The sequence below is a fragment of the Leopardus geoffroyi genome, chromosome C1 (genome assembly GCF_018350155.1).
Source record: "Leopardus geoffroyi isolate Oge1 chromosome C1, O.geoffroyi_Oge1_pat1.0, whole genome shotgun sequence".
In the NCBI taxonomy this organism is placed as follows: Eukaryota; Metazoa; Chordata; class Mammalia; order Carnivora; family Felidae; genus Leopardus; species Leopardus geoffroyi.
The window spans coordinates 50,361,177-50,384,731 of NC_059328.1; the positions used below are offsets into that span (position 1 = coordinate 50,361,177).

The 23,555-nt window shown below is 42.4% G+C and overlaps 1 protein-coding gene across 10 annotated transcripts in view; it reads left to right on the forward strand.

Moving 5' to 3' along the window:
- NFIA (nuclear factor I A) overlaps window positions 1–8,627 on the forward strand; it is a 377,934-nt gene extending 369,307 nt beyond the window's left edge. For all 10 annotated transcript variants that reach the window (XM_045477608.1, XM_045477613.1, XM_045477616.1 and 7 more), the window contains one exon: window positions 1,086–8,627. In XM_045477608.1, coding sequence (XP_045333564.1) covers window positions 1,086–1,103 — 18 coding nt within the window. In that variant the 3' untranslated portion in view covers window positions 1,104–8,627. The remainder of the gene's footprint in view (window positions 1–1,085) is intronic.
- Window positions 8,628–23,555: the final 14,928 nt, after the last annotated feature.

The following is a 23,555-nucleotide window of genomic DNA, read 5'->3' on the forward strand; positions in this document are numbered from 1 at the left end:
CTGAAATACTATTCAGCCATTAAAAAGAATGAAATCTTCCATTTGCAATGACATGGATGGAGCTAGAAAGTATAATGCTAAGTGAAATAAGTGAGAGACAAGTACTATATGATTTCACTCGTGTGTGGAATTTAAGAAGCAAAGCAGGGGCGCCTGGGTGGCGCAGTCGGTTGAGCGTCCGGCTTCAGCCAGGTCACGATCTCGCGGTCCGTGAGTTCGAGCCCCGCGTCGGGCTCTGGGCTGATGGCTCAGAGCCTGGAGCTTGTTTCCGATTCTGTGTCTCCCTCTCTCTCTGCCCCTCCCCCGTTCATGCTCTGTCTCTCTCTGTCCCGAAAATAAATAAACGTTGAAAAAAAAAAAAATTAAAAAAAAAAAAAAAAGAAGCAAAGCAAACAAGCAAAGGGGGGGAAAAAAGAGAGAGACAAACCCAGAAGCAGACTCTGAACTAGAGAATAAACTGATAGTTACCAGAGGGGAGGTGGGTAGGAATGGAAGAAATAGGTGATGGGGATTAAGGAGTGCACCTGTCATGATGAGTACCAGGTGATTAAAATAAAACGTAAATAACTAAAAAGAGGGAATATTAAAAAAAAAAAAAGATGTGAAAATCATCAAAATAGACCTTGATCAACCCGTGAAACCTCTCCCCTCACCCATTGTCCATTCATTGAACACTTTTTTGTTGAGAACCTTCTACTGCAGGCACTGCTGGGCACTGAAGACTCAGTGACCAGGTGATTGAGCTCCGTGCCCTCCTGTAGACTGCCATATGTGTATATATATATATATATATATATATATATATATATATATATGGCACACAAATACTTTATTTTTAAGACACATTCAGAATGTTGGCAAACCTCAATGAAGACATTGAGTTTTAACTTCAGAGGAATAAGATCAGCTTCAGTGACTCAATATTTACTACTGTTTGTCAACCTCTACCTCCCCAGAAAATTCCACCCCCCTTCCTCCCCTTCATTCCTGATACAGATCCCAATTTCTTGGTTGGAAGGGCAACTTCTAAAATACGTTACTTTCCAAATTGTACCTCTAATCACTCTCTTCCTTTTGTCTTCCAGTCCTGGTACCTGGGATAAAAGTCGCAGCGTCCCACCATCCACCAGACAGACCACCTGACCCCTTCTCAACTCTGTAACATGGACGCATCCTCAACCCAGCGCGGTTACAACTTCACTGTCAGTGGAAGGGGAGAATCAAATCAACTTGTACATGGAAACAGCGAGCATTATGGTCAAACAGCAAAGGCCATAACCTTTTGGGATTTTTTTTTTAAATACTTTAGGGACTGTTGTAATTTTCTCATATGGTGCTGGAAATGGTTGGGCTTTGTAACACGTGGAGTGTTCCCGTGGTAGCGTGAGCATTAGGTGATGTGGCTAGCGGAGGTCTACCCTTGCTCACTGACTTCCCGTTGTAACACACTTTCCTTACGGAGCCTGGCTGTTTCACAGTATTTCATGAATTTACCCACACAGGTGTGAGCCTCTTTGAGTCATCGGGAGGCACATGGAGAACTAAATCTTTTGTAGTAGCTGAGATCTGCAATATATAACTTACGGGACAGTCAAAGGGCAATGTTTTTCTGTAACATATTGGAGAAAGAAAATGCAGTTATGTTCCTTTTTTATTTTTTCTTTTAGTTTGGTTTTGGTTCAGCAGTCAGCAGTTAAATATATAACATGGCCCACAAGGACAGTGAATCCACTCACGTTGCAGAACAATTCCGAAATGACAAACTACTACTACTATTCAGTTTTTTAAAAGTTGTGAAATGCTGCACTTACATTTAAAAAAAAAAAACATTTTTTCAACAATTTCAACAATGACACACAAATTCACGTGGAAATGGGGAAGATGGTCTGTTTTGACAGAAACTGACAGGAATCAATCAAAACAATCGAATTTTGAAATGAGTAAAGTGCAATTTCATTGGATAGCTAAATATCTTTGTAAGATAGAGATTGTTGAAAATTCTATTTTTGTTTTTCAAGTCCTTCCACCCCAGGACTCTAAATTATTGGGGTAAAAAAACAGCCTTGCAAGAAAAAGGGGAGCTATTTTTGCTTTTTATGTTTTTTATTGTTAAACTTGTATCCCTTTAAAAACTGAAGGAAAATTAAAAAAAAAAAACAAAAAACAAATCTAATGGTGCTTTTACCACGATATGTTAACTACATTAAATGCTAATTAATTATTTTCTGTTATCAAAGCACATAACTAAAATGAAATCATGGTATCTGTTAATTTTATAAGCTAGAAGTCACTATAATGGATTATGCCAATTCTGAAAATTTTTACATGTATCCAGCAACATAGGATTTATCAGTTATCAGACACTTCATTGTACCAGAGATTGTCCAGAACTTTTAAAGACCTTTGCGCCCCTGAACTGGGCTATGGGAAAATAATAATAATAATGATGATGATAAAACCAATACTGACACAAATGCTGGTGCCCATTCAGATCAAGGGTACCTGTTAGGGAAAAAAAAAAGTTTGCACCCCCAAATGTCCTGTATCTTATGTAAACACACACACACACACACGCACGCACACACAAACACAAAAAAAAACAACAAAAAAATATACAAAAAAAAGTGCAAGTGATTTTTCTACCAGACAGCGAAGCACCCCTTTGCTTCCCATGCAACTTCAAGAAGGTTTCCTATACTATACATATATATACGTTCTGGTTGGCAAGCCCTGCTGATCAGAGAAAGTCTCTGCATGTTCTAGTGTTAGTAACTAATTTTTATATAGTTAATGTAGGATAAAGTAGAGTGCATTAAGACACAATATTGTAATCCCTACTCTAGGCACTTGCCTTTAAACTATGTTTTTCAGCCCTTCAGAAGGGTTCTACTACTGTCCTATACAATCAAGTAACTGAAATTCTTGGGAAGACACTTTGCTCCTCATCTTTCCCCCGAAACAATGTTGTTTTGTTTTGTTTTTTTTCCTTAATTTGCACGAAAACAAAAATTCCATATCAATGTGCCTTGCCCTGGATAGCGATTATTTGTGGAATTGTTGCACATATGCTCCTCTATTGAAAGGGGTTTTTCCCTAGTCAAGCATTTGGAGACACTTTTTGTAAATGTGACTTTTATGTCAGCCATCGTCAGTTTCAACATCTAGAACTAAATAGAAAGTTAGTTGTTCCGCAGATAGGAGTAGTCTTTATTGTCCTCTGTGGTCAGTGGCAGTGCTATTCTGAGATCTGTAGATGGCTTAGAATATCAGTATTTTGGATGTTGCTGCATTTTACAATTTATTTGGAGTCTTCCTTTATTTTCCCCCCAGATATATGAAAATATGCAATACCTGCTTATATCGTGTAGAAAAGCTTAGCGATTATTAATTTTTCTTTTATTTTTTTTATTTGACCAAAGTCGGTGCTGCACTTGACGCAGTGTGTTTTAGGTGTTTGTCTTTGTACTTTTTTTGTGATTTTTGAATGCACGTGCGCAGGAAGGGCTCCTCTTAGAGAAGCAGTCAAACTGTGAAGCACTAAGCTGACCCTGCTTCAAGCAATTTTGTTTTTACAACTGTTCCTTTCACAAGCAAGCCTTAAAAAAAAAAAAAAGACAACTTCCTTTTTCTTCAGCTCCCACACCCCATTTTTCTTAGCAGACCGCAGTCAATCCACATTCAATAAAAAGGATATAATGCCCATTTTTATATGCACGTTTTTAAACTTCCAAGTTCTGAAAATTGTTTACTGGTTATCTCTATTTAAGGAAAAAAAAATAAAATAAAACATTTTGGATTTTCATATGTGTCTGATAAGTGGTTGAATAGTCGTTTGACGCTCTTGTGTGGTGTGGTTGTCAGTATATGGTGTCACTTCCTATAGCCAGCCAGCATAATTCGCCTTCCCCGATAGCACTTAGCTGGGCATTACTTTCTTATGACATATGTGCACTAAAAAAAAGAAAAAAGAAAAAAAAAAGAAAAAAAAAATAGCAGCTTTCAGTGCTTCACAGTGAAGGGAAAAAAAGCCTAGACAAACATTTTGTCAGAACCTTTGCTATAAGCCAAGGTATTACCAGTAAATTGGTTGTATATACAATAAAATTGCACCCTTTTTTTAAAACAAAACAAACTAAGCAATAGTTTGGGCAGTTTTAGTTGTTTCTAGTGAGCATGTTGTAGTCATGACTGCAAAGAGAGAGGATAAACTGCCCGCTCAGAAGATATGTAATTTGTATTGTTGTATAGTTTTATTGATTACACTGATTTATTCTACCCTATTTTATAACGCAGGACTTTTGTAATGTTGTTTAAATGAGGAAACATTTCTGTCAAATTAGCCTAGTGAAATTTCTGATTGTCCATTATAAAGGCAGCGTTCATAGAATTGCTTTTCTTTCTTTCCCGCCCCCCGCCCTCCTCCCCCCCCCCCCCTCGGGAACTGGATTTAAGTTTAAAACTTTCCTGTTTCCTTTTTTTTTTTTTGTAAGTATTTAAATACAGTTATTTTTTTTTTTCTCTCAATGGTATAGCATATTCCTATGCTTGAGAAGTATAGGTCTACTGAAAAACCATTGTAAATGGACGTTACAGGTATGCTGTATTTTTGAAGGTATTTTGTTGTATTCAGTTTGATGAAGCTAAAATTAGGGAACTCTGAACAGATTTGCAGGAAAAAAAAATGTTTTAAAGGCTTTAAAACATTAAGGAGGCAGTCTAGGGTGATAACGAACAGGGGTTAAGTATTAAATACACTAAGTTACATTTTTGTTCATGTTTCATTGTCCAGAAAGCAGCAGGAAACTAGTTCAGTTGTGATCAAGCAGGAAAAAAGAAACACCAACAAGCTGAGTGTTTACCTTTTAGATGAAAGCCAAGCGAAGATGTTTGAGGAAGACTTTGCTACCTGGGGTGTGTAGACTGACAGGCTGAGGGCTGGCCCAGTGGAAAGGCCCCGCCCTTGATTCTGAGACACATTGGAATTTTTTCTCTCCCATCAAATGGCATTAACAATATTGGCAAAGAGAAGTCCCTCAAATCACTCTCCACGTTTTTTTCTTTGGGAACTGAAGTCAGAGGCACAAACACTAAATCTGATCATTTTTCTATATGCTTTTTTTTTTTTTTTCTGGCCCATCCCCTGCCACTAAAATGCTCCTTTTCTGATCATTCACAGGCAGAGGCCCTCTCCCTAATGCCACTCTATCCATCCCAGAGCCTTTCACTTTGCTTTGAGGTTCGGGCAAACTTTTCTGTTTCTTCACATCCTGGCATGGCCTCTATTGGTGTCAGCTCCTCCCCGCCCCCACCCCTGCAAGCCCACGACAACAAGAAAGTACACCTCCCCAAGCTTGCATCCTTCATTCTCTGACAGCCCAAGTGTAAGAGAACCCCGACTTTCCAGAGTCATGGTGTTCATTCAGCCCACAGCAATATGCAAAACCCATCCCTCAAAAAGCTTGTCTTTTGCTTTTCAAACCCTTATCCCCCTACACCTTGAATTCTGTAGTTACAGCATCATCAAGTATTTACAAAATCTGGATTAAGAAAAACATTCTTTCCCTTGTGATTTTTTTTTTGGGGGGGGGGGTGGGAGGGGAGGGATTTCTAAGAATGTCGTTTAATGTACTTTGCATCATGTCTCTGGAAATATCTTTTTGTCCATAATGGTGGTGGTCTCTCTCTCTCTCTCTCTGTCTCTGTCTCTCTCCCATATTTCTTTCTTTCCTTCTATCTTTCTGTCAGGTTTTTTTTTTTTTTTTTTCCCGGTAGCAGGCCTCCATAGAACAAATTCAAAACACCACTGGCATGATAGTGTAAGGAGAGCTTCAGTGGCGCCTCACCACCCCCCCCCCCACAACCCCGAGATCTGTCCCAGGACAGTCTCGTCTCAGAAAGCTGCACTGCCCACAGGCAGGGCTTTCATTCAAATCGGCTTCCGAGGCCAATTTCGTCCTGAAGTCAATGCATGTATTTACTGTCTGACGGTAAACCCGCTCTGCCTTCTCCACGTCCAAGGCTGTGCATTTGCCTAATTAGTGTCGCGTATGTTTTCCTTTTATTTTTTTTCCAATAAAAAAGCAGTGGGATGAAAATTGCTTTGATAGATAGCAGGTAACATTGAAGCTGTTCCATAGCACTTAACTGTAGTGAATACTGTGTCACCAATTCTGAAATCAATTTAATGTTTAATGCAAATCCATTACATGGTGCTATAACAGGCTGACAAAATGATTTACACCAATGTGACAACTTGGGCTCAATTCACTCTGCTTTCCAACAGTGTAAATGCATAGCAGTGTTTATCTGCATGAGAACTATGCACTAATCTATCTGAAGAAAAAAAAAAAAAACTATATCAACTTTGGTATCTACTTTCCGTTTACTTCAATCCTTGCCTTTTTGGTCATTGTTATAATGCCAGCTTTAGGACAGAAAGAATTATAAGAAAACCAGCATAATACCTGATATATTAAAATGTAGTGCCTGTGAAATCTGTATTATATTGCTCTTCTGAAGTAAGATTTTTCTACACCGGTAGCCTTTGCTGTCAGTCAGGACCTTCTGGTATAGGTGATGTAAAATAACCGTACAATATTAATGCATGCTATTCCATAATGCTTAGTGAACTGTATGAATATTACTCAAAGTTATGTTAGTCTTTTTTTTTTTTTTTTTTCTGACTTGGTTCTTGTCAGCTAGGTTTAAGGTATTTCACTGAGAACGCAAATTCTGTCTTTCTTGATTTCGGCTGTTTTCAGTATTTTGGAGGTATACATTTACTTAAATTCAGTATTACTTGTGTTTTTGTTTTCGTTTTTGTTTTTTGTTTTCTTCTTCCTAGGGGACAAGCATGGGTGGTTGATTTCAGAAATCAGTCCCTGGCAAGACTTTTGTCTCAAAACGACCATTTGTATTTCAAGAACTGTGCTACGAAGACACTCTGAGAACATTTCCAAGCGAGGGACATTTTCCTTGACCCTCGACTGAAGCTATGCCGACCCTGGAGCATTTTCTTAATGGACAATGTTCAGCCAGGTACCCATGCTTGATCCGTCTTCACACCAGACTTCCTCATATGAAAAGAAAAAAAAAATTGAAAAAAATCTTTAAGAAATCACATGGCTATTTAGTTTCATGCACAGTTGCAATATTTTCTTCAGAAATAAAACTCTGTACAAACTTTGGGCCCGATTCATAAGAAAAAGAAGTTTGCTATTAACACGGGATTTTTTTTAAATATACTTTTTTTTGGGTCTAAATTTGAAACTACTTGCTTCCCAAATTAAATGTTTCATCTCACCTTTCCTCCACCCTAAACCAGCACCCATCTGCCTTTTCTGCCCAAAAGGGTCACATAACCAGATGAGGGGAATGGGGAGATGGGGTGTAGATGCCGGAAATGCTCAGGAAGATAGGGGATCACCTGCAGTTGAGCTCCAGAACGGGGAGGCCGCAGCATGCGGGGGCAGGACCTCGCCTGTGTGCCAGGCATCGTGAGTTTCACATGTGGGCTCCTTATGCGTTTTAATTCAAAAAACACAATTTCCCAAGTGTGTCCACAGGACCACAGGACTGTATGGTGGGAGTGCCCCCTCTAATCCAACCAGAGCACCTGCGGGGGGAGAGGAAACACTGACCAGGTCACGCCCGGTGAACTTTTGTATCTGCACAGTGCTTTTAAGGGCAAATAGCTGCCCAATGAACTGGGCTATTTTTCCTGCTGTTTTCTGCTCGACTTCTCAAAATGACAGAAGCTTTTCCCCCTTTATTCTATTTGTGTTATTCTTATTTTCAATTTTTTTTAATTTTTTATTTTATTTTTATTTTTTTTAGTACTAGTCTATACATCAGCATGTTTTTTGTTTTGTTTTGTTTTGTTTTGTTTTAACATCTCAGTCGAAGGCCACAAGGCCGCTGGCTATGTTGGGGTGGAGGTTTGAGAGAGCGGTCGGCTCCCATTTTTTTCTCCCTGGTCTCAGACCAGCCTGTCTGCACTGTGAAGGCGTTTGGTAGAGTCACCACTGAGATACTAACTCAGCCTAGAGCTGGAGCTTTGTCAGGTTCTAGGAGGGCCTTAGTAAAGACTTTCAAAGGCAAACACGTGATTCTCCTTCCCTACACCCTTGACCTCTTAATGCAGAACAAAGTTCTCTGGGGACCTTTCCCACCACCCTTGGAAATCTGTCCACTCAAGATACCTCGGTTTTTTGGTTTTTTTTTTTTTTTTTCATTTTAAATGGTTGGGGGGTAGGGGACCGAACACTTCCAGAGATGAAAAGAGATCTGTTGTGAAACTAAACACCCCCCCGTGTTAATAACTTGGTTTGACATTTGTTTTTATGAGCCGGGCCCCCTGTGCCTCTAGTATACTTGTATTGACTCTCATAGCTACCCTTTTAGTTTTACTGTGTTCTGTGAAAATTTGTAATTGGTTGAGAATCACTGTGGGCGTCCATTCTTATTCAACTAAATCTCCACAGGTTTTTTGAGCTGGTGTGGATTAGTTTAACTCTTGTATTCAACCATTAGTGCTACCACCTTCTCACATTACAATACAATTACTGGAAGCAAGTACTGCATTTCCTATGCAACAAAAAAGGAAAAATAAAAAATTGCTAATGCTATGGAAGCTGTGTCCTCATTTGCCTTAAATCACACCTGGGTGCTCGTGTGAGTAACGGGGAAGAGTGGGGAAGAGAATGGACGGGTCCTTCTGCACCGGGGAGTTGGCATTATCCTGGATAAATGGCGAGCACGTCGCGCCCTCCACAGAGGTCTGATGGGCGCTGTTGGTTTTCTCACCTGCTTAGACAAATGCGGCGTTTACCCCGTGCTTCCTCTGTGCCTGATACTCTTCTAAGTGCTTTAGATATTGTATCAGTGAGGGCCCAGTCAGGAATCAGGAATAGGGTCTGGTAGGTGTTCCAAGAGGGGGCTCTGCGGTAGCCTACAGAGAAATAATTGTAGGCTTACAGCCACCAGCCCTGGAGCTGGGGACACAAAAAGGAAAAGTTGGGCTAGCGGAACCTAGGCATTCCAAGGAGGAAATCCACGCAGCCAGTACTTGGGTCTTTACTGAGAGGGGGCGCCATGAAGGTGGGACGCACCACATGCATGGTCACAGACTCCTGAGGGGACGTGGGGTGGCTGGTGCTAGGATCGCTGAGGGGGAAGCAACCAACAGTATCAGTACTTCTGAGGAGGCGAGGCACGGTGGGTGCTGGGAGAGCTGAAAGGAGGCGGAGGCTCTTGGCGAATGCCTCCTCTGCTGCTGTCACATGTGGGCTGGAGCTGAAACCGGAAAGAAATCCCCTCTCTCCCTTCCCTCGTATTCTAAGACTTCGCCAATGTCTCTGGCTTGATCTAAGCCTCGCCATCTGGGAGGAGAGTACGGAAAAGGTAGGAAGGAAACTACCAGCGCCCCCCCCCCCCCGCCCTGCCCAGAACAGAGTATAGAGAGGTGAGCTTGCAGACCAGACACAGAAAGTGCACAAGCAGCACGTATATCTCAATCCATTTAATTCTCACAGACACCTCAAAGACAGACCACTGTTTTCATCCCCATTTACAGATGGGGAAACTAAGGCAGAAAGAGATTCAATAAGTCACCCAAGGTCATACAACAACTAAGTAGCAGGTGGGATTCAAATCCAAGAAGTCGGCTTCCAACTTCCATCCCACAGTCACTACAATATATCAACTCAACTATTCAATAAAAATTATTCTAGTACCCATTATGTGCCAGAGACTATGCCAGGGGCTAGGGACGGTAAGTAAATAAAAACTGAGCAACTGTTCTTATAAAGTATACAGTCTAGTGGGCAAAATAAGCATTATCCAAATAAACATAGCAACAAAGGTAAGCTTGTAGTTGTGACGAGGTTTATAAAGGATATACAGTGCTGTGAAAGCCCATCGAGATGTAGTAGGACAGACAGATGTTAACTGGCAAAGGGGGCAGGCAGGAAGAAGAATGCTCTGGGCAGAGGGAACAGCATGTGCAAACAGCCTGTGGTGGATGGAGTTTGGCACCTTTGAGGGAGGGAAGGATGGCCCGTCTGGATGAAGAGAAGAAAAGGAGAGGAAATATGTTAGAAGATGAAGCCTGACATTTAAGTCAAGATATTGCAAGGCCTTCCAGGCATATTAGGGACTTTTGTCCTATCCCCTGAGAGCATCCTAAAACACGTGTCAGTCAGATTAGGCTGGATCTATGCTGTGATGCAAACAAGTACAGAACCTCAGTGGCTTACAACAGTAAAGATTTGCATCTTATTTTGCGTGTCCATCAAGGGTTGTGTGGGGGTCTTGATGCACTCTAGGACCCAGGGTGAAAAGCAGCTACCATCTCAACCATTGCTGGATGTGTTAGCATGAGGAAAATGGAGCATGGCAAGGCACCGCCTGGCTTTTAACGATTCTGTCTGGAATTGACACACACCACTGCCCCTCTCATTTCATTGGCCAGAGCATGTCATGTGACCATGCCTCAGTTCAACAGGACCAGGAAGGAGAGAATCCTCCCTGAGGGAGGGTTAGAGAACCCTTTTTTTTTTTTTTTTTTTTTTTTAGTGCAGTTACCATTTAGTGTTATATCAGTTTCAGGTGTATATTGTGATTCAACCATTCTATACATTACTCAGTGCTCATCATGATAAGTGTACTCTTAATCCCCTTCACCTGTTTCACCCATCCCCCTCCCCACCTCCCCGCCGGAAACCATCAGTTTGCAGCTGGGAACTCTTATAGATTATAGCTTGAGGAGAGGAGGGGGAGGTACAGAGCAGAGAAGGCCAGCGAGAGAGAGGACAGGACGGTCACCCGGGCTGTGGTACCTCTGGTGGGGCGGACAGATCAGAGAAGGTAATAAGGATATTAATGGCTACAGGGTATTGAGCTCTTTAATGTGATTTATCCCATTAAATTTCATATTTTCTCTCTTATTATTGCAGCTCTCAAAAAGGTATAGTCAGTCCTCAAAACACATTTCGGACTCAAGTGAATAGAGCAATTTCACACACGCATGGCTTGGAGTTTAAGTCGGATGGAATCAGTCATTACCTTTCAGTGACGACTCCAGCCAATAGAAGACACTTTGGTCTTTATTATTCAGAGTTACGAAACTGGAATTAAAGTCATTTAGCAACTCTTGTTGACAGGTCGAGAGTAGGTACAGGGCTTGGGGTGAAGGCAATGTAGAGGTCAAAGACACAGGCCCAGGCACAGGAGTGACTGGGCTGAATCTTGGCCCTGCATCTTACTAGCTCTGTGATGTTGGCAGGTGTCTCTGTTTCCCCATTGGTAAGATGGGAATAATAAAATCAGCCCCTACCCACCTCACAAGGCTGCTGTATTTGATGAGTTAACATTCATAAAGGGGTGAGTCGTGTGGCCTGGCACATCGTGAATGCTATATCGAATGCTGTAACTACAACGATAAAGAAGTGGTTCCAAAATGTGGCCATAAGGCGTTCTTTCAGTGCACTGATGGCATAAAGCCCTCTTCCTCGTCATTTCCAGGCCTCTATTTGAGCAAATCCTGAAAAAACTGTCATTCAACATCTGCCTCAACTAAGTAGCAAGACGTAGCTTAAAAAATGTAGTCAAAGGTTTGAGGACAGACACAGTTGGGTTTAAAATCTTGACATTTGGGACCTCAGGTTTTCTGTCTACAAAATGGGAATAAGGATAGTACCTACCTTCTGAGACCGTTAAGAGGGTTACAAGAGTTAATGTACGTAGGCCCTCTGACACAGTATCAACCACCTAACAACTATTATTATTTGCAACCCTGGGTTGGTGCATCCCTGAGGAGAAGAACTCTGGTACCTGGGAGGGTAATACTATATAGTGGAAAGAGGCTTGGGCTTGAAACCAGAGGACTCAGGTGTGAGTAGCCCTTCCACCATTTATTGGTATGATATTAATAAGTTATTATACCTCTCCCTGAGTTACAACTGAGAGAAAGGCCCAAATGGCTCAATGAATACAGATGAGGATGTGCAGGGAAGCACAATTCCAAGCACCAGGCACTAGGCTGTGTTGACTAGAACCCAGCTGGAGGGTCCCATCTGGCTCTGGTTCCTATGTCCCTCAATGGTGTTAAATGCCAGGGAAATCCATTCTCATCACTCAGGGAAAATTGGCCAAGGGAAGTGGTACCTAGTCATCATTTTAACCCTTCAAGTCCTGGCTCTTTGGTGAAAGAACATGGCCAAAGTATAGAGGTCTTATTGACCTTTAGGGAGAAACCAGGCTTTCCTTGACCTATGAGGAATGAACTAGCTTCTTTCTATTCTCCCTGAAACACATAAGCCCATTCTTTTTTTTAGTGTTTTTTAATGTTTATTTATTTTTGAGAGCGAGAGAGAGAATGGGGGAGGGGCAGAGAGAGAGGAAGACACTGAATCAGAAGCAGGCTCCAGGCTCTGAGCTGTCAGCAGAGAGCCTGACGCGGGGCTCAAACTCACAGACCATGAGATCATGACCTGAGCTGAAGTTGGACGCTTCACCAACTGAGTCATTCAAGCGCCCCTCACATAAGCTACATTGGTTTCCATCTGGCACATTCAGTTTGGATTTCAGGTTCATTACAGGGAGCCCTGGTAAAACAAATGAAAAGTAAATTTATTTCTACTGTCACATTTAAATTTTTATTATGGAAAAATACCATGTATGTACAAACTAGAATTGATTAATGAATTCCCATGTACCTTTTACTCATCACTTACAATTAACTCCTACCCCCTCTATACCCCATCCACTTCTTGACCACCCCATATTGTTTTGAAGCAAATCTCAGGTATCATATATTTCATCTGTAATTTCTAGACTACATCTCTAAAAGCCAAAGACTCTTTCATAAAACATATTCAAAATACTGTTTCATACCCCAAAATATTAACAATAATTCCTTAAAATCATCAAATAACCAATTAGTGTTCAAATATTTTCAACTGTCTCACAATGTTTTTAATAGTTTTCCAAATAAGAATTCAAATAATTATAGTGCATACAGTAACTGATTTTTATGTATCTTAAATCTTTAAATCTATAGCATCCCCTTCCTTTTATTTCCCTTGCAGTTATTTGCTGAAGAAACTGGGTTATTTATCCTGAAGAGTTTTTCCATCTCAGTTTTGTGAATTGCATCCCTGTGGCATAAACACATTCTACCGTTAAATTGGAAGCATGTTCGTGACCTTGGGAGTTGATCCATGGGATGCAATCCCAAGACTGCCTCACACACTGTCATGGAATGGACCAAAGAATTCACCTTGTGTTTGTGGCCCAACTCTGGAAGCTGTAGACAAAATAACTGAACCAAAGTGAAAAATGCTCCAGGAGCTGTTCACCAACTCCATCCCTAGCTAGCTTTTTTCTCTGCCAGGAACCATAGAAGCAAGGGAGAGTCTACCTGAATGACCTTAAAAAAAAAAAGAAGAAAAAAAAAAAAAAAGCCAGCTTCCACCTTAAAGGGGAACAAGACAAATAATTCTGGTTGGTAAAAGTCTTTCTGCTCTTGCCTCCTTGTGCAACAAGCATTCTCTTCCCTTGTGATTGTGTGGCTTCGGGGGCAGAAGTCAGTCCCAGGGCATGGAGAATCAGGCTCTATGGAACAATCTTTGGAGCCCGCAGATCACTTCATCTAGCTCATCTGTTATTTACACTACCACCATCATGGCCTCTGAACACTGGCCTGAGCCACACTCTTCTCCATGCAAGTACAAAATCTCATCCAAAGCAAACGGGACCAACATTATTGAATACCTCCCATGTGCCAGAACTTGGGGCTGGCAACGGTGATGAATCTGAGATCAGCCCAGAAGAGTACAGAGTCTAGCAGAGAAAACAGACGTGCAAATCAAATCATGGCCTTATAAAAGCCAGGAAGGCATCACATAATCTGGGGGACCAACTATTCCCAAGGGAACGAGAGTCATGGGGAGGAGATGTACAATCTAGGTCTTCAAGGATGAGCAAGAGTTCTAGAGACTGGCTAGAAGATACAAATAGCATTAGATATGCTAATAGTAATGACACCTAGCATGTACTGAGTGAGCCCCTCACACCACGCATGGTTCCAAGGGCTTCACATGCACAAGCACATATAAGCTAACCCCATGAAAGAGAAATAATTGTTATTCCCATTTTACAGATGCAGATAGTGAGGCACAGAGAGTTTCAGTAACTTGCCTTACTTATGTTAGTAACTACCTGTGTGGCGCCTTAATGTTAACGGGCTTAAGGGATAGATAACATTTCTAAATCACAATTAGTCCAAATGTAAGTCTGGTTCACCGTCCTCTTCCAAGTGCCTGGAATCATGCTCAGTACCTAAAAGGCACTTTGTACTCTCAGAGGACAAGCCACGGTTGGGTCAGTCAGCTTTTATTTGCCACTTCAGATCTACTCTCCACCCTCCTCCAAACTGCCCTGTGCTCAGAAGGCTGACCTATATGGACCATGTCAATGGGCTTTCTTGGCCTGGGCTTACCAGCTGGGATGAGCCAGTCAGAAACACTGGTAGTGGATTGTTGGGAGGGAGGACAGTGATGTCAGGGTATTTATTCTCCTGGCTCTCTACCTGGGTCCTCTCTGGCTGGTGACATTCCTCCTCAAAGGAAGGTCAAAGCTCCTCTCAACATGGCTCTCCATACCTTAATTTCTCCTTCCGTGTTCTGATAACAGCCCCCTCCCACTCCTCACCCCTTTAGGCATGGAGATATTAAGAGCTTTGAGTTACCATCTTTTATAATTTCTCTACATCTTACCCACACCTTTGTAAATAGTCTCTTTATTAAACCCCTCTCAAATGATCTTGAGTTGAATGTGTTGTCTGTGTCCTGTTGGAACCCTGATAGAGTGGTCAAGCCAGAGCAGGCTTCTGGAAACTTCTTTCTCCTCAAATTCCAGCAGAGGCTCAGATTTATTCACCTGATAGATGTCAAAACCATAAATTTTCCCATCTTAGTTTATCCTAGATTCAGATGGCTGGACTCAACCTTCAAAGGTCGCTGAAGTCCATTTCCCTGCCTCCAGCTAGGAATCCCACCTCCCCACCACCACCCCCAACTGCTCCTGTCAGAGGGAAGTATATCTTACTTTGAAGATCTCCAGGTAAGGAGATACCATAACTCATTTTAGTGTCTTCATACTCCCTGCCTGATAAATCTCCCTCCTGTCTGACACGGACCCCTCCCATTACAGGTGAAGCCCGTTGCCTTTGTCTTGCTCCCTGGCAAGAACTGAACAAAAGATCCTTCATTCTTTGAAAATGTGCATTAAATTGTCTTTACCCTTCTCTGGCTCCAAAGTGCAGATCAATGAAAGCAGATCATCTGCCCATGCTAGTCTCAGGTCATCAACCTGGACATTCTAGAACACTACGCCATAGCAAACTTCTGCAAGAATGAGATCTAAGAGTTTGCTCAGGGGAGGGGATGGACTCCAAACGTCCGCTGAAAGACCACGGACTGGGTTCCTGACAGGAGTGACGGGGGATTCTTCGTCTCCTTTGATATATTTATCCGCTTGGCCATTTATCCCCGCCTGTTATCCTGACCCTGAATTCTGGAGGGTGCCGATCTGCTGGTACTTACCGGCTCTGACAAACCGGCTGCTTTGTAAACAGAAACCTGCTATTAGCCTTCAGGCCTCTGCTGCTTCCCTTCATCAGTCTCCACCCGGCTGGGCTTTCACTGGACTTGAGCTGAGCCAGCCAGGAACGAGGACCAGAAATACACCCCAGGATCTGATAAACCGCAGATCCCACAGACCATTGCTTAAAAATAAATTTTACCGAATTTCAGAGTTTCTCCCCAAACTCCGATGCACACACACACACACACAATCCCAATTCCATATTTTAAAGCATGTATCTAGATCTTTAAAGTGTTCTCCAACCTGATATGCTTTGTTTTCCTCGTTCCTAGATTGGTAAACATACTCACAAGAGGCCTTTGCCTTGTTCCCATGAAGGCATAAATGACTGCTGTACCGGCCCTTACTTAGTCCTACTTCAACTAGACACACAGCTGTGAAACCCCAGAGTCAACACTGGAGCAGGTGCCCGGCTTTTGTCATTGGCTCAGTCCCATTTCACATTGAATCCTCCCAGGAACCCAGCAAGGTAGATGCGATTTGTCCCATTTGGTAAGTGAAAATATGATAAGGCGCAGCAAGATCAAAATCACCCAGCTAGGGGCACCTGGGTGGCTCAGTCGGTTGAGCGGCCGACTTTGGCTCAAGTCATGATCTCACGCGGTCCGTGAGTTCGAGCCCCGTGTCGGGCTCTGTGCTGACCGCTCAGAGCCTGGAGCCTGTTTCGGGTTCTGTGTCTCCCTCTCTCTGACCCTGCCCCGTTCATGCTCTGTCTCTCTCTGTCTCAAAAATAAATAAACGTTAAAAAAAAAAAAAAAATCACCCAGCTAGTGAGCAGGAACCATGAGATTCACCTCCGAGCCCTGAGACCTGAGTAAAATCTGTTTCAACAAAGAGAAGTACCAACTAATACTATGGAATATTTATACCCCAAAAGCGCTCCTAATTAGGACTTGGAGGCACCTCACAGCCCTTAACTTTTTTCAAAATCATCAAAGAGAGGGGCAAGTGGGGGTGGCTCAGTCGGTCGAGTGGCATCTACTCAGGTCATGATCTCACGGTTCTCAAGTTCAAGCCCTTGCTGCTGTCAGTGTAGGGCTTGCTTCAGATCCTTGGTCCCTCTGTCTCTGTCCCTCCCCTGCTGGCCCTCGCTCAAAAATAAATAAAACATTAAAAAATAAAACAAAGTGAAATAATTAAGGAGAGATCTGAATAATTTTAGCACCACTCAAGTGTGCTAAATTCTTGTTGAACAATTCGTGTTTTTGACAGTGGGTGGTTAGTATGTGAACCAACAAGGAAATCGCTGGTTACCCTGAGCACCATTTACAGGAAGTATGGGTCTGCAGTGGGCTGAGTGGGGAGCATGACTCCTGAGGACACATGGCATGACTATTACAAGGATGAGTGGAGTCCTAATCTTCAAAAGCTCTAGAAGGTAAGCCCAGGGAGAGTCCTCAGTCATGGCACAGAAAGCCGGGGGCTCACCAATGCACAGCAACAGGAAGTCAAGATTTGCACTCCCTGGCCCACCGCCCTTTGAGTGACTGAGCCTCATGTCGTCCTGGAACCGAAAACACACAGGATCTGAACTTAAGGTCCAGTTCAGAGCTGAGGGGTAGTCAACAGCTACCACCCGGCTCAGGAGGCCTGGGGGTGAATGTCTCCTCTGTTGCTCTCAGAGGCTCACTCATCTTGGCCACCGCATCTCTGAATCGCAGCACCCCTCCTTTGTGAAATAAAGCCTTCTCGAAGGTGTGAAAAGTCCTTGGTAAACAAAGGAAGGCCCTAAGAAGTTGACAAATGGATTTTAAGGGCTGTGAGAAATGAAGCAAAAAGATGGCATCCCTGGATCAGGCTCTGCCAAGGGGAAAGATGTCATTAGGGTCCTCACTCCCCACTCCCATCTAATGACACGGCACACTCAGTCCAGAAAACCCAAGAAAGGGTCTCCTGCCCTTTGGTATATCTGGCTCACTTCTACTGAGATATGAACTGGCCAAGCCCGAGAGTCCCTCCAGAAAGTAGTTAGCTCTGTTGTTTCTAAGCCAGCCTGGGCCTGGGGCTTTTTCGCTTAAGCTTCAGAGCTGTGATGCGGGGTCCAGCCCCCTTTATTTCCCCATCTTACCAGTTCTGTGCAAAAGACCCAAGTGTAATAGAACAAAAGGTTACCTTGCCCCTTCCGCCTCCTCAACTTCCTGCCTTATCGTATCTTATTAAGGCCAGATTCCCAATAATTAGTCGAGTGGAGGGCTTTTTCCAGGTCCCTAGCAACTGTGTTACTTGGCCTTGAAGCGTAAAAGAGAGTAATGACTCTCTGAGGGAAAGGAGCTCAAATCATGGAGGGTCTGCTAGCTTCTTGGAATGAGAGAACCAAAAATATCTTCCTTATTTCCAGACCTGACATAGTAATGAGAGTAAACTTCAACTTACTATTTCTGTAAATTAGCCCCATTCATGAAGACCAAATGCCAAGTGGTGTGCTAAGGGCTTCCTTTGCAAGTATTATCTCATTTGAATTGAAGATAATAAAATAACCCGTGCCTCCTAAGAGATGCCACAGAAATATTAATGATACGTGCTCCCATCGGCTCCCTTGGGGCCACTCGTTGCTTGTCACTCCCCACTCCCCACCAACACCCAAAGAAACATCCATATGTTCTGCTGGAAGTGAATTGATTGCTATGAACAGAACCTGTGACCAAAGCTAAGACCTGGTCTTTTATACATAAAGCTCAAAGGGCACCGTCCCCATTGTCTGATTTAACTAATTTGTACACCCTTCTGAAGAGACCCAAACTATCTTCTTCCCTTGTCCAGGGAAGAAATGGTAAATGGGCTCTGGAAAACGGGAGGTAGAAACAGTTTTAGAAGAGAGACAAGCAGTGATGAGCATTTGCCCATCTCATGTCCCCCTTCGTCTTGCAAGGTAGGGGGAGAGGCTGTTGGAGAGGGAGGGGAAGAAGGGCAATGAATACAAGAAAGTCCTAAGGGAAGAGGGGACATAATTTGAGAGCGGCCACCCCAGGCTACCCTGTTGGAGACATGGACCCTGGGAGAGTGGTCCTGTGTGCCATCTACAGGAAACTACCTGCTGGGGCAGAAAGGATGCACAACAGAGATGCCCATCAATGGGTTGTGGGAGTGAGGGAGAAAGAGGTGTCCTCCATGGGAATCACTCGTACCAGGGAACCAAAGGTGCCCTGGACACAGCATCCCCGAGGCAGTATCTGTGACGAGAGGTGAGACTGTGGGGACGGCAGCATCTCTGGCAACATACGAACGAGACACAAGAGAGACTGGAACATGATGCCCCTCCCTTTTTTCCACTTTTGCTCAGCTGTGGTTGCCCCAGTGCCCCTGGCGTTGGAACAGACACCAGAGCAGGGCAGAGAAGAAACCAGAAATGATTTTAAACTGGTTGTGGCTCTGATCATTCTAAAGTTAACAGAAATCACTGATGTGCCTGAATTTACCCCAAGGTGTCTAAATTGAGTTGCCTGCTGAAAGCTTAGAAGTTAAGAATCAGAAGTGAAAGACAATTACATGTTTTCCATGCCTAAATGAGAACTGCGAAGTCGCAGGCTGTCCAGGGCTGCTGGTGAGCAGGAGTCCAGGGAGCCAGGGCCGGAACTCGGAGGCGGACTGACTTCGTGGGATGGGAGAAGAAAAACAAACAAAAACTTCTCATGGTTTCGACTTTCCTGTAACAGCAAGGACAAACCACGAATAATATCTGAGTGAACTGTCCTGTAAAAACAACAAAGGTAATAACAAGTATGATTACCAAAATGGAGAATGGTGTGCCAGTCATTTACCAATGCTATTTATTGAACCAGTGCAAATGCTGCCTGCATCACAACAGAGGTGTGGTTCTGTGCGGTGTGGGTGAGGGCACACATCATGCCAGTCGATTGTTCTTTCCTAGGAAGGGCCCAGAGCTCAGAGTCCATATCAACTACAGAGAGAGCAAAGGTCATGGCTGGAGACCAGGGGCACGGGGGTATGAGATTCCTAATGTAAGGATGGCCCCATCTCCTCACTCTGCCCTTCTGACAAACAGACCCCTGCACTCAGGCTCCTAATTGACAGAGTAGACCAAGGGTCGGGGCGCAGGCACGGCAAGTTGGGTACTTGCTAAGGTGCAAACTTTAAGAGGGTGCCAAAAAACTCAGTAATCAAGATAAATAATATTTTGGTGCAATATTTTTTTCAATAAAAATTAATGCAGGGGCGCCTGGATGGCTCAGTCAGTTAAGCGTCCGATTCTCGACTTCGGCTCAGGTCATGATCTCGCAGTTCCTGAGATGGAAGATTGTGTTGGGCTCTTTGCTGACAGCACAGAGCCTTCTTGGGATTCTCTCTCTCTCTCTTTCTCTCTGCCCCTCCCCTGCTGGCACACTCTTTCTTTCTCTCAAAATAAATAAAATTCATTTTGAAAAAAGAAATAAATGAAGACAAGATAGTCATGATGAACAAAATATCACAATTTTCAATAAAGACAGAGTCCATATTACTGATTTTTCTTTTTGTCCTAGGCTACAGTATGGCTCAGCATGTCACCGTTACTGATCTTAAAGGAGAAAGAAAATTATCTGTATTCACAGGCTGCACTATTGTCTATAAGGTAAATCCAGAAAGTCTACAAAAAAATTTTTTTTAAGAAATTTAAGAATTTTCTTGGGGCATCTGGGTGGCTCAGTCGGTTAGGCAGGCGACTTTGGCTTAGGTCATGATCTCGTGGTCCGTGAGTTCGAGCCCCACGTCGGGCTCTGTGCTGACAGCTCAGAGCCTGGAGCCTGTTTCAGATTCTGTGTCTCCCTCTCTCTGACCCTCCCCCGTTCATGCTCTGTCTCTCCCTGTCTCAAAAATAAATAAAACGTTAAAAAAAATTAAAAAAAAAAAAAGAAATTTAAGAATTTTCTCTAAGAAATGAGATCAGCAAGTATATTAATCCGCTCAGGCTGCTATAACAAAACACCACAGACTGGGGGGCTGAAATAGCAGAAGTTTAGTTCTCACAGCTCTAGAGGCTAAGAAGTCCACGACCAAGTTTCCAGCAAAGTGGGTTTCATTCTGAGGTCTCTCTTCTCGGCTTGAAGGCAGCTGCATTCTCTCTGTGTGCACGCATGACCTCCTCTTTTTGCAGGCTTGAGACAGAAGAAGCTGTCTGGTATCTCTTGTTGCTATTAGGGCACCAATATCATCACGAGGGCCCCACTCTCATGACCTCATTTAACCAGAAAGCCCATGAAGGCCCATCTCCAAATACCATCACATTGGGTATTAAGGCTTCAACATATGAACTGGGCAGGGGAGGGTGGGGACACAAACATTCAGTCCGTAACAACAAAGTCACAGGATATGTGGTCAATATACAAAAATCAATTATATTTCTATGTAATAGTAATGAACTATTGGAATTCGATTTTTAAAACACCATTTACGGGGGCACCTGGGTGGCTCAGTTGGTTAAGCAGCCGACTTCGGCTCAGGTCACGATCTCACAGTTTGTGGGTCAGAGCTGTACTGTGCTGACAGCTCAGAGCCCGGAGCCTACTTTGGATTCTGTGTCTCCCTCTGTCTCTGCCCTCCCCCACTCATGTTCTGTCTGTCTCTCTCTCAACAATAAATATTTTTAAAAATATTTTCATGAAAAAAACACCATTTACTATTTCTCCCCCAAAATATTTAGGTATAAATCTAACCAGATACATTCAAAATGTCTATACTGAAAACCAAAAAACACTGGTGAATAGATTAGATAACATCTTAATAAATGCAGAGATACACCACACCCTTGGATCGAAAGCCTCAATGTTGTAAAGTGTTAAATCTCTTCATGTTAATCTGTAGAGTCAATTCGATGTCAACAAAAATCACAGCACAATGTCGTAGATATCAACAATCTGACTTCAATTTTTTTTATGGAAAGGAGAAGTGACTAGAAAAGGCAAAACAATTTTGAAAGAGAGGAACAAATGGGAGGTTTCACACTATCTGATTTCAAGGCTTACTGGTAAAAGAATAGATACAATGGAACAGAATACAGTCCAGAAATAGATTCATACAAATACAGTAACCTGATTTTTGGCAATGGTGCAAAGGCAACCCAATGAAAAAGTATAGTCTTTTCAACACATGATGCTAGTAAATTGAATATTCACACGCCAAAAAGAAGGAGGAGGGAGAGAACAACCTCAACGTATACTTCACACTTTGTACAAAATTGAACTCAAAATGAAACACAGAACTAAATGTGCAACCTAAATTTATAAAACTTCTAGAATAAAATATACTAGAAAATCTTTGTGACCTTGAGTTTGGCCAAGAGTTCTTAGATACAACAGCAAAAAGCACGACCCATTCAAAAAATACATTTGCCTTTATTCAAATGAAAATATTTTGCTTGTCAAAAGACACTGTTAAGAGAAGGAAAAGAAACACCACAGACTGAGGAAAATATGTTCAAAGAGTATATCTGGCAAGGAACTTATGTCCAAAATATGTAAAGAACTTTCAAAAATCAACAATAATAAAACAAACAACCCAATTAAAAATAGGAAAAATATTTGAACAGACATTTCACCAGCAAAGAACAGTTAATTTTACTATAAGTAAACTAAAAATAAATTTTAAAAAAACTCAAGAGGGGCGCCTGGGTGGCGCAGTCGGTTAAGCGTCCGACTTCAGCCAGGTCACGATCTCGCGGTCCGTGAGTTCGAGCCCCGCGTCGGGCTCTGGGCTGATGGCTCAGAGCCTGGAGCCTGTTTCTGATTCTGTGTCTCCCTCTCTCTCTGCCCCTCCCCCGTTCATGCTCTGTCTCTCTCTGTCCCCAAAATAAATAAACGTTGAAAAAAAAAAAAAAATTAAAAAACTCAAGAGATTTAGCTAGACCATATGCACATAACATTTTATAGCAAATAGAAAAGGATGAAATCAGTGGACCAAGGATCCAACTTACGAATATTTTTTAACCACTAAATTATGCCTGAAGAAAGTAGAAAGAAGAGAAAGATAAACAGAAAGATAAATAATGAAAGACAAAGCAAACATACAATAGAGGTCAACAAAGCCATAAATTGGCACTTTGAAACAAACAGTAAAATTGAATACTTTGAGGAGAATGACCCATAAAAGTGCAGCTTAAATACACATTAAGCAATGTCAGGAATGAGAAGAAGGATATAACTGTAGCTAAAGTAGTCATTAAAATAATATAATAAGAAAAGTTTCTTAAAATAGTTTTATCCCAACGGACTAGAAAATATTGGCCAAATTGATGTTGAACAAATTCCTTAAAGATACTAACACTAGACAAAATCGAAATCTGAACGGTCTTATCAAAATGAAAGAAATTACAAACCTTCCCACCAAGAAAACTCCTGGCCCTAATATCTCCAACAGGGACTTCTACCAAACATATAAAGAAGGAAGGATGCTAACAGTTTGTTACTCTTTTAGAAAATAGAAGAGAAACCCATCTATTTCACCTTGATGCTGACACTTGACAAGGATATTATAGGGGGGGAAAGTTACAGGCCAATCTTATTCACGAACAGAGGCGCAAAAACTGTAAACAAAATGTTAACACCGAATCCAGCCTGATGGTTAAAGGCCATACAGTACACGCAGCTTGGTTTTATTCCAGTAATGCAAGGTTACCTTAGCATCCCAAACTCAAAGTCCTTTACCATACCCACAGAATAAAGGAGAAGGTTTGCTTGGGATAAATCACTGCAGTATAGATCTTTATTTTGTGCACTTATCTGTATTTGGGGTATATTTCATAAGTTAAAAAATTAATACAATGAAGGCCCTCAGGGCAGAGCACCCTACCTGTGTAAAAAATTGACACATCTTCTACAACTAGAGATACTGATCAATCTGAAAATTTTTAAAGTGAATCGCATGGCCCAGCTTGCAAGGAAGAAAGAGAGATCTTAGGT